Source organism: Carassius auratus, unplaced genomic scaffold, assembly GCF_003368295.1.
Source record: "Carassius auratus strain Wakin unplaced genomic scaffold, ASM336829v1 scaf_tig00217152, whole genome shotgun sequence".
In the NCBI taxonomy this organism is placed as follows: Eukaryota; Metazoa; Chordata; class Actinopteri; order Cypriniformes; family Cyprinidae; genus Carassius; species Carassius auratus.
Genome location: NW_020528918.1, coordinates 216,063 through 232,030, shown reverse-complemented (window position 1 = coordinate 232,030; position 15,968 = coordinate 216,063). Strand labels below are relative to the sequence as shown.

Below are 15,968 nucleotides of genomic sequence, written 5' to 3'. Positions count from 1 at the left end.
GTTGATCAGAACGAAACTCGCTGGGTACGTTCGACTCATGAACCTTAAGGTCTGTAAGAATTTTGAAAGAAATCGGCCACTAGTTGGCGCTAACGAGTTTTATGGCTCTGTAATCACGTGGTGTTTCACATATCAACACAATATGCATATCATTTGATAGATCTCCTCGTAATGCACAACTTTGCCTCAAGAACCATTGCTGTCAATCAAATCGTTCAATTGTTATTTACAAATATGTTAAAAACCTACTTTTGCGAACTAGTCCTAGGTTTTTTGTCCGATCGGAACCAAACCACTGCAGTAATATTCTGTGGACTCTCTAGATCAATAATTATTAAAAAAATGTTGAATTTTGTCCTTTGGTTAGCTGTAAGGGGATAATTTAGGAAAAAGGGTGTGGCCAAACATACCCCAAAGCCTATAAAACCTAAACGAAAACTCAAAACTTTATGAGCCTTGGTGAAATCATGTAACAGGTGACTCTTAACAAGCATGCAAAGTTTCATGGAGATCAGACCATAGATGGCGCTATAACAGTAGAAAAGGTCTCAAAACACAAGATTTATATGGTAAATGGCCCCAAATTGTTTGAAAATGCTCATATATTCACTCAAAAACACTAAATCTTCATATCATATGATAGATCTCCTCATTCTGAACAACTTTGCCTCTGGGACCAATGTTGTCAATAAAGCTGTTAATTAAATATTCAAGATTATTTTAAAAAGTTACTTTGGCATACTTGTGATACGGTTTAAGATGAAAATCAATAAAACCACTGAAGTACAATTCTCTAGACTCTGAAGGTCAATAATTATCAAAAACATGTTGAACAATTGCATTTGGACAACTATAAACCAGTAATTTTATAGTATGTTCTTTTCATAGTGTACACAAAGGCCTATTTATACAAACAGAAAGCCCACACATTATCAAAACTGTGTAAAATAATGCATAATTTCATTCTAAACAAGCATGCAAAATTTAAGAGAGATTGGGCAAAAAAAAAAAAAAAACACTATAACAGTTATGTTTAAAAACAGTGTTGCTTGAGTAAATGCAATTTATAACCTCTAGATGGCAGTGGAAGACCACTAATGGGCTCATTCAGTTAAGTTGAACAGTACTGTTGAAAGGATTCATGAATTCATCCCAAAACATTAAAAATGTAACTGTTATAACATTTTAAATCTCATTGAGTCAATGTTTTCCATTTTGTTCTTACAGATATATCAGTTTTTACTATTTTGCCACATTGTGATTACAGTTTAACCTGAAAATGACATCTAAACTCTTAAAAAGAGAAGACTTGCAATAAGTTTGTCACCTATCACTTATTTCAAATACCTATATCTGCAACAAAATGTTTGTGCATGTATATGTGTGTCTTTCTGTGTGTGTGTGTGTGTGTGTGTGTGTGTGTGTGTGTGCATATGCTTATAGAGTATTAATATATTAGTCTAATCATTTACTTTCAGTGTGTGTGTCTGTCTATTAGCCTGTTCTCCATTTTGGATGTGTTTAACTGTCATCCATGCATCCAGGTTGGCTCTGTTCACCTCAGAGGCCTTAATGTGCTTGAACCCCGGTAAAATGCTGCTTGCAGCTTTAATGATTATTGGATTTTCCAAATAAAACACTGCAAATTGGATCTCTCTGTTTGTGAACGTACATGACGTTTTAATGCGGCCTGTTTTTGAACAGTTACTTTTAAAATAGCCTGTCTCAAGCTGCAGGGATATGTTTCATTGATTTTTGTGCCATGTTTTTGCGCTCTCATCTGAGTGAACGCTTCCGGTATTTGAGACCGCGCTTCTACAGCAAATGCGTGCTGTGCATTCATATGCGCTGTATACTGCCAAAGATGATCTATTTATAAGCTAAAATTAATGGCGTTCAATTAAAGCTCCGTTTTAGAGTTGCTAATGAGTTTTGAAGTCAGCAAAAAGCAGCATCACACACAGGCTAATCATGACCGCCCTTACGAAAAAGAAGTTTATTCAAGTGTGCTATTAGTATACTTCCTTTAAACTAAAAATAGGAAAGTATACTTTTAGTTTACTTTTTATGTACTTCTCAGAAATGCTCTTTATGTACTTCTCAGAAATATACTTAAAATTACGTTTAAGTATACTTGACTTATACTTACAAAAAGTCTAAATATATTTGAGCTATACTCCTAGAATCTGTGTTTTCATTGTTTTATGGTAAAGGGTGCTAGTATGCATCTTCTGTACAAAATTTTCAGAAATACACAAGTGAAGATAAAAAGAAACACCACCCAGCAGGCACAGTACATCAATGTGACGTCAGGAAGACGTTGGACTCCAACTAATCCAACGTCAGTCAGACGTCATATTTTGTTTGAAAATTAAATTCGGGTTGACGTCTAAACCCAACTTTGTTTGACGTCAAACTCCGACATCAGACAGACATTGAATTTTGGTTGGAATAAGCACCACACTGCAACAATGGGTGAAATGCATGGCAGCACATTAAATATATCAAGATCTCAGCAGAGGAGGATTAAACAACTCCACAAACAGCATTACCAGCTTCACGTATTGCTAACCAGACTGACTTTATTTCTGTCAGATGTCCACAAAAGCTCTTATTGAAAATTAACAGGGGTTTAACTCTAATGTGTTTAATTTCCATAACAGCATAACAGTTAAACACCATAACAGCGATTAGTGTTTCCGTTAGTTGAGCTCTTAACACTTATGTTATATATGTAATATGTTTTGGCTATTGTGGCTGCTTAGACAGCTTGTTTGTCGAGCACATTTGTAGCATCAAAGAAAGCTAAAGTGACATGAGATCAAGTGATGGCTGTTACCTGTTAATGGTTTTATAATCATCATGAAATAACCTGATTCGCTGATGTTGTTCCATTAGTACATTCATATTACAAACCCTGTGTTTCTGCCACATGAGATCCAGCGTTATTCTAACAATCAGTTAAAATCTTTTAACAAACATGAGCTCAAAAAGCTTAACCCATGGTGACACACACATACATCAACAATCAGCGTATGAATCTCAACAATGGTGACATGCTTCATGAAGCAATGCATGCTGGGAGCCATGCGTTTTGTACTATGGTGGCTCCCAGCATGCATTGCTGCATGAAGCATGTCACCATTGTTGAGATTCATATACTGATTATTGAGGTCTATGTGTCTCGAAAGCTTTTTCTCCCAAAATGTATTTAAAAATAAAAATTCAGAATGTCGGATCTGAGGGAAGAAAGTATTGTCTCTTGAATATTGTTCATTAATAATAAATAACCACATTGGGTCAATGACGATAAAAATTATTTTCCTCAATCATTTTTCTTCATGATGATGAAAACTATATTACCTTATCTTTGTTTATGGCTCCTTTTATTACAAATGATGTGTTTCGGTAAACACTATTACAGGAACCACAAACTTACTAAGCCAAGAGTCAAACTACCCAACTAAAGCAAATACTGATCACAATAGTGGTGACCAAAAATTTTCAAATAAAACATCAACATCTAAACCTCTGTTAATTCTCAAAAATAACTTCTGTAGACGTCTGACAGAAATAAAGTCAAACTGGTTATTAATAAGTGAAGCTGGTAATACGTGTACTGCCATGCATTTCACCATTTTTTAAATGTTTTTTGGGGGAAGGGGGGTGTTTATTCCAGCCAAAATTCAGCATCTGCCCAACATTGGAGCTTGATGTCAAACAGTCGTTGGACTTAGACGTCAACCCGAATTTTCATTTTCAACCAAAATCCAACGTCTATTATTATGTTTGAGATATCAATCACTGGTCGATGACCATAATGTTTTTATAAACGGTTGGTAACAACTGGTAAAATGTGCATCTAGGTCATAAAAACCATAATAATACCTACACTTAAATATTTTCTTCTCAGCCATGTCATCAATTGCTCTTGAGCGAAATCTCCTCATCCGTTGTCTGGAATTTTGCAAGGATTTCTGTGTAGTTAAAGTGTGCATAGCCTGCATCTATCAACTTTTTTTTTTTTTGTAACTCACCCACATTAAAGTGTATAAAAAAGAATGCATGAAGCTAGAATGAAATGTTTTGGTTTACAAGCAGATACACTGTTCTTTCTTTGTATGTTTTGCATTCTCAGATATTCATGTAACAAAATGTATACAAATTCAAACCTAAATAGGGACATAGTAGTCTTAAAGTATGATATAAATTTCACTTAAAGAAAACTTATGAGTATACTTGCAGTATAAGTGTACAAAGTATTTAATTAGTAAACTATCAGCAAATCAAGTTCACTTTTATTATAATTGCAGTACAAACTACAAACATAGAGGTAAACTATTTGTGTACTCAAAGTTTGCTACTGTTATACTTAATGTATATTTAAAAGTATATTTTATGTACTAGAAAGAGGGCTGATTTAGTCCCAAGGAGTATTGAAACAGTACACTTACAAGTATACTACTAGAACAATAGAACACTTTGTATACTTGCTACATAAAGTATACTTAAACTTTACTTAAGTAAACTTAATAAAATAAACTTGAAGTATACTACTTTTTGCTAAGGGCGATCGTGTTTACATTAACATTCATCGATGTCCCTTCAGAAAACTTGTGCACATCCCTAGTCCTCCTATCTATTATATGTAGCTGTTGTTGTAATGCTTAAATATAACAATTCAATTGAAATAACCTAATAAATTCATTAAATTAATATTGTTTGTGATTTAAGTCTGGGGATGTCCTAAACTTAAGAAGTTATTTACGATTATTTTTAAGAAGATTATTTTTAAGAATTTGAATTCTTCTTAGGTTTTGTTTTAAGAACAATCTTAAGGAAAAAGATAAGTATATTCTTCAGATGAATTTTTGGGAAAACAATATATTCTTAACTTAATACATTCTTAAAGTTAAAAAATAAGAAGAAAATGTCAGTTAAGAAGAAATTTCTTATTAAGAATGTTTCGTGAATCCAGCCCCTTGTTATAATTATTTTTTTCTTGCACAGATACAATGCACAAAAGTGGCACAGCACTTTAGTGAATCCCTCATTCAAAGTCAAGACATTATACTATATTTATTTAAGCAATCATTCTTGTGTGATTATACTGACCTGTAAGCGAGAGTCTGAACCTCTGAGTGCTTTTCTTTGTAGATGGTCTTGTAGTCATGGATGAATGACAGGTAGGATTTGGGTGTGACGTGTGTGGAACGCCGGTATCTCTGAAAATAATCTGCACACTTTTCTGCCACCCCATCCTGAAAAGAGCCCATGCACTGAACCACTTCTCCCTTTACCTCGGGAGTGCAGTCTATGTCATATGTGGACAGGAAGTGTTCCGACACTAAGGACAAAAAAAATGAAAATCATGTTTTTTCTATTTCACAATATGATTTCCTATTGTGGACCATTTTGTGTCATTCCTAAATTGTTTTCTACATCAAACTGTACAGGCACACAAATTTACTCTAACAAAAATTAATGGTGGCTATTTTCGGAATAGACAATTATCATTATAAGGCATCGGTCTGAGTGTTGATTTTAACAGGTAAATCTGGTCTGGGATTTGGCCGGTTATACATTGTTTATAGATGCTGGGTCTCTGGAATAAATTGATTTTTCATTCCACAAGCAGCATACAAATTACAAAATGAGGGCCAAAACCATTTGAAACAGCAGTTAAATACTGCCACCCTGTCAAAACAGTAATTGTATACTCCAATCTAGTTTTGTTTGATAAAGGACATAAATTTCAGTAAATGCGCTCACTCAAAAATGTGCTGTATACCTTCTTAGACATTATATATTTGATTTATTTGTTTTGATATTAAGGCATCATTATCACTGCTAGATTTTAGGGTTTCCCTTGGGTATATTGAACCTTCATGGATCTGACATTTTAAATTACTGACCTGCGATCAAAGCATCTTTGGGCCAGCGACTAAACCAGTCCATGGTGCATCCTGAAATGAGAGCAGGAAACTTCAAAGCTCGATTACGGAACCTCTCCCCGACTGGAGAGAAGCACAGAACCACATGAAGGTTCTGCCTCACTCTGCTCATAAAATATTCATATAGGTTTTCATTTGTGGGCGGTCGCCGTGGAAACTCTCGCTTCATGACTGGAATGAGGTCACTGATAATCTCATCAATCTCATCTCGAGCAAACAGATTGGACACCTGTGGCAGAAAAATATTTCACAGCTCATTAGATTAATCCTGGTTTCTCTGGGAATTTACGACAAATGTACAATATAGACATAATGTCAAACCTGAAGGAATAAAATTACTCCTTCAAATGAAGGCAGAAGACATTTGAATGTTCTTAGGCATTCTATGGATCACGTAAGGGATAGTTCACCCAAAAATACAAAATCTGTTACAAGATATCTAACATGTCTTTCCAAACCTGCATGACTTTCTTTTGTGGCCTTTTCAAGTAAGACTGTGCTCTTTTACTGTATTTACTTGAGTTTATAATTTTTTAGAAGGTTCCAAGGAGAAATTTGTGTGCACCAGTGGAAGTTTTTTGACTTGTTAACATGGTCGGCGTCACAGCGTTTGCTTATCTGATTTAGAAAACTAGAAATATTGTACTTCTTATTTTCAGTTTAAGTTTCTTTTTCAGTTAAGAATACACTGTTTCTTTGTTCTATATGGTGAGAAACAATGAAACATTGTTTATTTCCATTTTTTAAATTACATTTTGAATCTCAGATTTTCAATGTGGTCTAATACTGCTGTGCCCCACTGTATAAGGCAATGCTAATAGTATATTAGATTATGATAAAACAGTCTGTCAGGAGTCAAAAAGCTCTCAGAAGGACTATAAATGGATTAGTGCATGACTGGAACAAGGAACATATTTCTGAAACTAGAACATATTTCACTTAACTTTTGCAACAGTGTACAACACTCTCAGTCTTACAAAAATAAAACAATTACCATGAGATAAAAATGCTGGAGTCTGTCTCGTCATCTCCCTTAAAGACTTCTCTTGCTGTGCTACTCTCTTTTCAGTATCTTGGATAATAAATTTCATTAAACTCCATTTGTTATTGCCTATGTCTTCCACACTGACACACCAGTCTTGCCTTATTGGTTTCCCAACTAAACCCTGAGACCCTCAGTATAACTGAGGGCTTGTGTGCTTCATTAATTTTCTTGAGCAGGGCAATCTCTCCCAGGGCTCGCAAATTGTTCTTCTGATGTGCAGTCGATTCTTTTTTGTAATTTACAGCATGATTAATGATATAGCAACCTTCACCAAACCCATCTGATCAAAAACCTTTCTAAGACTTTATGACAACTTAAAAAAACACACAAAAAAACAAAAAACAAGAGGTATACCATGCGGCTTGAATGATAGCCAGTTATTCTCTAACACTTTTATTAATTCAGTGATGGTGAGTAAGACACACTGGAACATAGTGTTAATTAAACACATTTAGTCATTTGCAAATCTTTTTATTATTCCCAGTACTTATTCTGTGACTGGTTTCTCAGTAGCTATGCACTCACTCTCTCCTTCTTTCTTATAGGCCCTCATGGAATCTTTTCCCACAGATCTCTGTAGACTGTTCTGCAGATCTGCATAGAATTTGATAAAATATACCCTTTTCTTTTTTGTTCATTAAATATTATGCAAATGTTATTTTTATACCATAATAACATTTATCACATCTTAACCATGTTTTAACCATTTTTTTTTTTTAAATGAGAATAATTCCTTTTTAAAGGAATATCACATAAAACTCTTTTATTTTATTTTATGTTTTTAAATAAACGTTTTACCTTAAATAATAATAATAATTATAAGCAAAGCTCCCTCCCCAGTCCCCACTGCCATCTATAACTCATTGTAAAATCATCATGATAGTCATGATCTATGAGCACACTGAAATTAACATAAACAGTATTTGTAAAGTTTCATATCAGAATGCCAGTTTGCAGAGTATTTTGCTGATTGAATTCTTGAAATGACAGTAGCAAAAACAGGCTAATTAATTGTAGGAAATCTGTAAAAATGATTGTAAACTAAATTCTGATTGTATTTGGTATAATAAACCTCAGCATTATGTAAGGAGATTTAGGAAGGAAAAACATAAATTGCTACAAAATGACAGAATTTGGCCTTTGTCCCAATCAACTTAAAAAAAACAAACAAACAAACAAAGAAATAAATTAAATTATTTATTAAAATTGTTAAATAATTGTAGTTTATGATTAAAATTAGTCAAGGCAAGGGGCACAAGATTTCTTAGTTTTCTGTTGAAAAAAAAAAACTAATTTTTTCCCCTCTTTGACAAACCCATCTATATCTCTAATATGAAGCAATACATCTTGTACCTCATAGATCCCATTTACAGTATCTCTGTGTTATTACCACACAGAATTAACTCTGTAATTTGTAAGAGGACAGGGCGACATGCTCCCTTTGTTTATTTTCGTTATAGCGCCTCGAGAAATTACTTATTTGTAGTAAAATAAAGTTGAGTTATTAGGGGAACACACATTGTAAACTTGGGAACACATGTAGCTTGGCTTATTTTAGGGAGTGTTCTGAAAACATCATGGAATGGCTCAGAATGGATGCTGTAGGGCAGGGATAGGCAACTTCGGTCCTGGAGGGCCACTGGAGTTTAGCTCCAACCCTAATTAAACACACCTGAACAAGGCAATCAGTGTTTTCGGGATTACTACGCTGTAAAAAAATCCAACTTACAAAAAGTTAGACTAATGATTATATTTTAGTTAACTGGACAAATAAATGCAAAAATGTTGGCATAACTAGTGAAAAGACGTTGGTTCAACAATCGTTGGACCAACCTAGAATTCAATTTGTAAATTCAAGTTAACAATCATACAAGTTGGTTTGGAGGTTGGAGCATGCGCACTGTAACGACCATGAAATTGGCGCATGTGCAATGAATCGCGCCAACACCGAACAGACAAAGGAGACTCACCCTAACTGTGGTGGATACGGTGAATAAGCTAAAGCCCCCAAAAGTCAGCATACTCCTTTAACTTGCACTTATATTGCTTGTTTTGTAACATATTTTGTGTTAAAAATTTAAAATGTTAAACATAGAACATTGAAAGTATTTAGGACCGGTTGAATGAGATAGAACTTTGAATGTTGTTTTTTTTTTTCTTCTGCCTCCTCATTTAATTACTTTTTTTAAAGAATGAGTATGTCTAAAATTACCAATGTGTTTCTGCTGGTTTGAAGTAAAACCTGGACCAAAATATCAAGCAGTTTTTCTTACCTTGTGATGCTTTTTAAAAACACATTTTTAGTCAACTGAACGTACTTTATTAAGTCAAGTGAAAATAACATTAAAAGTTGAAATTACATAACAAAAGTTTTTTTTTTAACTATAAAAACTCAATCAGCTGAACAAAAGATCTTAAGTCGGGAGACATGTGACCTTACTAAGTGAATTGAGTTAAGTGAACTAAATCGTTTAAAAGTTGAGTAAACTCAAAAAAGCTGTGCAGCGAATTACCTTGTAATTTTAAGTTAAGTCAACTTTTCTTTTTTTACAGTGTAGATAGACACAGGCAGGTGAGTTTTTATGAGGTCTGAAGCTAAACTCTGCAGGATAGTGGCCCTCCAGGAACGGAGTTGCCTGCTGTAGGGCTTGTGGGGAAGGGTGTTTTTTTTAGATGTCAGAACAGTTCTCTGACCTCTCCTGATGAAAGGACGTTGTTCATGTACTCCAGGAAGGATTCATCCTTGATCTCGTTGTCAGTGAAAATAAAGCTGATGCCTTTGCCCTGTTGTCCAGCAGTCCTGTACAATCCCTTCAGATCCTCCATCAGGTTTAGGGTGTTATAGGAACTACAGAAAAACACAGCATACAAATTAGATGCAATACAAATTGAAATATATTATGAATGTATAAAATCGTGTTCAATACAGCAATCTGGAGAAGCACTTGTGTCTTCTCTGTAAGGATGAAACTTTTTTTTTTTTTTTTTTTTTTTTGGTATGTGTCTCTTCATAGGATAAATGTTTTCCAGCTAGTTCAACTAATCAATGCCCTCCTGTGATTGGATGCTGGGAGTATTTAAGCTGCAAACACCATCAGAGCCGGGTTGGTGTTGGCTTGACTATGCAACAGCAGCAGCAGCAGCTTTGAGGTCCCATCTTCAACCCCAGACCAGATACTTTGTTGAAGCCAGTAGTTAACTGTGTATTTCTACCTTATATCGTGTGCGTTACTTATTGAAGTAGTTCTTTCTTTTTAGTCTTTCTATTACACTTGGTGATTGAGATTAAAAAGGCAGACGTGTGTTATCTCTAATAATTATTTGTTGTATGATTTAATTAATCTGTTTTTCTCTTGGTTTATTTGAGGTTTGCTTGTTAAACAGTTATTTCTTTATTTGTGGGGTTAGTAGGGAGGTGGGTGCCATTTATTTTTCTCCTGTTTATGTTAGAAAGGGAGTTAGTTTATCTTGCTGTACTTTTTTACTTTTCTGTACTTTTTGTTTGTTGTTTTGGCAACACTCCCTTCTGATTTGGCTACCCCTTTTTTTGCCTAATTTGTAAATAAACTATTTTCTTTAATGAGATAACTATGTGGTTAGTGTGAAACGACTCTGGGTCTGGAGACAGGGTGGCTTCATGTTGCTGCACATTCATTTCACCACCATCCATTTTTGCCCTTTCATTGCTCCCCTAGTATATTAGGGGATAATATATTAATATATTAGTATATTATTATATCAGGAAAACATAACGCAAGAAAGTGAACAAAATTGTTATATTGCCCTTTTACAACACTGTACCAAACTTTTGTGAACGTGTGGAAAACGTTAAGTTTAATGGATTAAAATTGTACATTTTGTTTACTGACCAAGCTCCGTGTAGCTGTTTTTATTTTATTTTTTCTCTAGAATCTTTATCTTACCGTCACTGTCTGTTTGTTTGTTTTCTGTTTTTTTTTTAAGTGTTAAAATATAACTTAATTCACACCATATTTCTGATATTATCGATCAGTCTTATCAGATTATCTTTGATCGTTCACTTTTCCGTGAGTGCACTACACCTGCAAAGCGTTAGCACTCGGTAGCTTGTCATTAGTGTTTTATTTTCTCCTCTCACTCCAGTTTTTCACAAGTTCATCAAACAACCGCAGTAAAAATATTTCATTTAGCACAGTGAGTAATGGCTTCTCCTGCTATCGTTTATCTATCTCTGTCACTGATAAGGGATTCACATGTGATAAATGCAGGGAAATAGTTAGGCTGACAGAGAAGATTTCAGAATTAGAGACACGCATCCAAATTTTAATTGAGGACAGTAAGAATGTTAGGGCTCTAGATGCGGCTTTGGATGCGTCTAGCTCAGGGATTCCTGTACATTGTCCGGTTCCAGCAGAGCCCCTGCAGCAGGGCAACTGGGTGACGGTGAGGCAGCGTAGTCGTGGGTCAAAACACAGCTCTTCTGTTCCGATCAAAACATTAAACAGGTTCTCCCCACTCAGTGATGCACCCACTGAGAAACCTGATGAAAGTGCTCTAGTTATTGGTGATTCTATTGTACGGAACGTGAATATAGAGACACCAGCCACCATAGTCAAATGTTTACCAGGAGCCAGAGTGCCTGACATCTTGGCAAATTTAAAAGTGCTGGCAAATGCTAAACGTAAATACATTAAGATTGTTATTCATGCTGGCGCTAATGATGTTCGACTTCGCCAGTCGGAGATCACTAAAAATAACTTTAAAGAGGTGTGTGAACTTGCAAGCACGATGTCAGACACTGTAATATGCTCTGGTCCCCTCCCTGCTTACCGTGGTGATGAGACGCATAGCAGATTGTCATCACTCAATGGCTGGATGTCTAAGTGGTGCCCACAGAAATAACATAGGTTTCATAGAAAATTGGACGAGCTTTTGGGGCAGACCTGACCTGTTTAAAAGAGATCTTCATCCCTCCCAGGGTGGAGCTGCTCTTCTCTCTAGAAATATGGCAAATAGTCTTAGAGTTCATACTTGACTAACTGGGGCCCAGGTCAGGAAGCAGACAGACTGGCTAAACCGACCGTCTGCTAGCTGCCTCCCGTCACAGAGGTCAGTTAATTCTCAGCACATAGAGACTCTTTTACCTAGATATCACACTATAGAGACTGTGTCTGTTCCCCGAACTAGAAAATACAAAAAACGTCCAAACCAAGTTAAGGTTAACAATTTAATTGAGGTTCAACAAATAAAAAAACAATGCAATATGGATAAACAAATGATAAAGCTTGGCTTATTGAATATCGGATCCATTTCTACGAAAACACTTTTTGTAAATAATATGATAACTGATCATATTATAGATGTGCTCTGTTTGACAGAAACCTGGCTAAAACCTGATGATTACATTATTTTAAATGAGTCCACCCCCCAAGATTACTGTTATAAACACGAGTCACGTCTAAAAGGCAAAGTGTTGCTTCAATTTATAACAACGTTTTCAGGATTTCTCAGAGGGCAGGCTTCAAGTATAATAGATTTAATACTGTCACATGGAATTGATGTTGATAGTGTTGAAATTATTCAGCCAAGTGATGATATCTCAGATTATTTCTCACATTATTTAGTTCTGTGCAAACTTCATATAGCCAAAATTGTAAATTCTACTTCTTGTTATAAGTATCGAAGAACCATCACTTCTACCACAAAAGACTGCTTTTTAAGTTATCTTCATGATGTATCCAAATTCCTTAGCATATCCAAAACCTCAGAACAACTTGATGATGTAACAGAAACTATGGACTCTCTCCTTTCTAGCACTTTAAATACAGTTTCTCTTTTACGCTTAAGGAAGGTTAAGGAAAACAGTTTGACACCATGGTATAATGAGCATACTTGCACCCTAAACAGAGCAGCCCGAAAAATGGAGCGCAGCTGGAGGAAAACAAAACTAGAGGTATTTCGTATTGCTTGGCGGGAAAGCAACATATCCTACAGAAAAGCATTAATAACTGCTAGATCTGATTACTTTTCTTCTCTTTTAGAAGAAAACAAACATAATCCAGGTATTTATTCAATACAGTGGCTAAATTAACGAAAAATAAAGCCTCAAAAAGTGTTGACATTTACCAACACCACAGCAGTAATGACTTTATGAACTACTTTACTTCTAAAATCAATACTATTAGAGATAAAATTGCAACCATTCAGCCGTCAGCTACAGTATCACATCAGACAGTGCACTATAGACCCCCTGAGGAACAGTTCCACTCATTCTCTACTATAGGAGAGGAGGAATTGTATAAACTTGTTAAATCATCTAAACCAACAACATGTATGTTAGACCCTATACCATATAAACTCCTAAAAGAGGTGCTTCCAGAAGTCATAGATCCTCTTCTGACTATTATTAATTCCTCATTGTCATTAGGATATGTCCCCAAAACCTTTAAACTGGTTGCTATTAAGCCTCTCATAAAAAAAAAAAAAAAAAAAAACACAACTTGACCCCAAAGAACTAGTTAATTATAGACCAATCTCGAATCTCCCTTTTCTGTCCAAGATACTAGAAAAGGTGGTATCCTCACAATTATAATCCTTTTTAGAGAAAAATGGTATATGTGAGGATTTCCAGTCAGGATTTAGACCGTATCATAGTACTGAGACTGCTCTCCTTAGAGTTACAAATGATCTGCTCTTATCATCTGATCGTGGGTGTATCTCTCTATTAGTTTTATTGGATCTTAGTGCTGGGTTTGACACAATTGACCACTGCATTCTTTTGCATAGACTTGAACACTTTGTTGGCATCAGTGGAAGTGCATTAGCATGGTTTAAATCGTACTTATATGACCGCCATCAGTTCGTAGCAGTGAATGAAGATGTATCATATCGATCACAAGTGCAGTATGGAGTACCTCAAGGCTCAATACTAGGGCCGCTACTCTTCACGCTTTATATGTTACCCTTGGGAGATATCATCAGGAAACATGGTGTTAGCTTTCACTGTTATGCTGATGATACTCAGCTCTATATTTCTTCGCGGCCCGGTGAAACACACCAATTTGAAAAACTAATGGAATGCATAGTCGATATAAAAAATTGGATGACGAGTAATTTCTTCCTGCTAAATTCAGAAAAAACAGAGGTGTTAATTATAGGACCTAAAAACTCTGCTTGTAATAACCTAGAACACTGTCTAAGACTTGATAGTTGCTCTGTCAATTCTTCGTCATCAGTTAGGAACCTAGGTGTGCTATTTGATCGCAATCTTTCCTTAGAAAGCCACGTTTCTAGCATTTGTAAAACTGCATTTTTCCATCTCAAAAATATATCTAAATTACGGCCTATGCTCTCAATGTCAAATGCAGAAATGTTAATCCATGCATTTATGACTTCAAGGTTAGATTATTGTAATGCTTTATTGGGTGGTTGCTCGGCATGCTTAGTAAACAAACTTCAGCTAGTCCAAAATGCAGCAGCAAGAGTTCTTACTAAAACCAGGAAGTATGACCATATTAGCCCGGTCCTGTCATTGCTGCACTGGCTCCCTATCAAACATCGTATAGATTTTAAAATATTGCTTATTACTTATAAAGCAGTGAATGCACCTCAGTATTTGAATGAGTTCCTTTTACATTATAATCCTCTACGTCCACTACGTTCTCAAAACTCAGGTAATTTGATAATACCTAGAATATCAAAATCAACTGCGGGCGGCAGATCCTTTTCCTATTTGGCGCCTAAACTCTGGAATAACCTACCTAACATTGTTCGGGAGGCAGACACACTCTTGCATTTTAAATCTAGATTAAAGACCCATCTCTTTAACCTGGTTTACACATAACATACTAATATGCTTTTAATATCCAAATCCGTTAAAGGATTTTTAGGCTGCATTAATTAGGTAAACTGGAACCGGAAACACTTCCCATAACACCCTGTGTACTTGCTACATCATTAGAAGAATGGCATCTACGCTAATATTTGTCTGTTTCTCTCTTATTCTGAGGTCACCGTAGCCACCAGATCCAGTCTGTATCCAGATCAGAGGATCACTGCAGTCACCCGGATCCAGTACGTATCCAGACCAGTTGGTGGATCAGCACCTAGAAAGGACCTCTACTGCCCTGAAAGACAGCGGAGACCAGGACAACTAGAGCCCCAGATACAGATCCCCTGTAAAGACCTTGTCTCAGAGGACCACCAGGACAAGACCACAGGAAACAGATGATTCTTCTACACAATCTGACTTTGCTGCAGCCTGGAATTAAACTACTAGTTTCGTCTGGTCAGAGTAGAACTGGCCCCCCAACTGAGCCTGCTTTGTCCCAAGGTTTTTTTCTCCATTCTGTCACCGATGGAGTTCCATGCTGCTGTCGCTACTGGCTTGCTTAGTTGGGGTAACTTCATCTACAGTGATATCGTTGACTTGATTGCAAATAAATGCACAGACACTATTTAACTGAACAGAGATGACATCACTGAATTCAATGATGAACTGCCTTTAACTATCATTTTGCATTATTCACACACTGTTTTTCTAATGAATGTTGTTCAGTTGCTTTGACGCAATGTATTTTGTTTAAAGTGCTATATAAATAAAGGCGACTTACAGAGGGTAAGGCTATCCATTTTTTATATATATATAGTAGTAAATGTATTATTTTTTATTTGCATTAAATTGTTATTTGCATATTAAAATAAAATCTGTAATTTACAACAAAGTAATTTCAAATTATAGTTGTATTAAGTAATTTTTAATACAAATACTGATGATAATTAATATAAATAATTAAGTCAAGTGTTTGGTAACTTTTAACCAAACAGGATTTTAACCCAATTAATTGGGTTGAATAACCCACAGATGGGAAGGTGCTTTACCATCCCATAGTTTGGTTACAGTTTGTATTATTTTTAACCCAACATTTTTTAGTGTGCAGAGAATGGTCTGAAAAAGAGAAAATATCCAGTTAGCAGCAGATGTGTGGACG

The 15,968-nt window shown here is 35.5% G+C and overlaps 1 protein-coding gene across 2 annotated transcripts in view; it reads right to left on the bottom strand.

Moving 5' to 3' along the window:
• Nucleotides 1-15,968, bottom strand: part of dnah5 (dynein, axonemal, heavy chain 5) — a 179,193-nt gene that overhangs the window by 73,166 nt on the left and 90,059 nt on the right. For both annotated transcript variants that reach the window (XM_026264930.1, XM_026264931.1), the window contains 3 exons: nucleotides 9,694-9,847; nucleotides 5,916-6,183; nucleotides 5,116-5,347 (listed from right to left, as the gene is read on the bottom strand). In XM_026264930.1, the coding sequence (XP_026120715.1) occupies nucleotides 5,116-5,347; nucleotides 5,916-6,183; nucleotides 9,694-9,847 (654 nt within the window). The remainder of the gene's footprint in view (nucleotides 1-5,115; nucleotides 5,348-5,915; nucleotides 6,184-9,693; nucleotides 9,848-15,968) is intronic.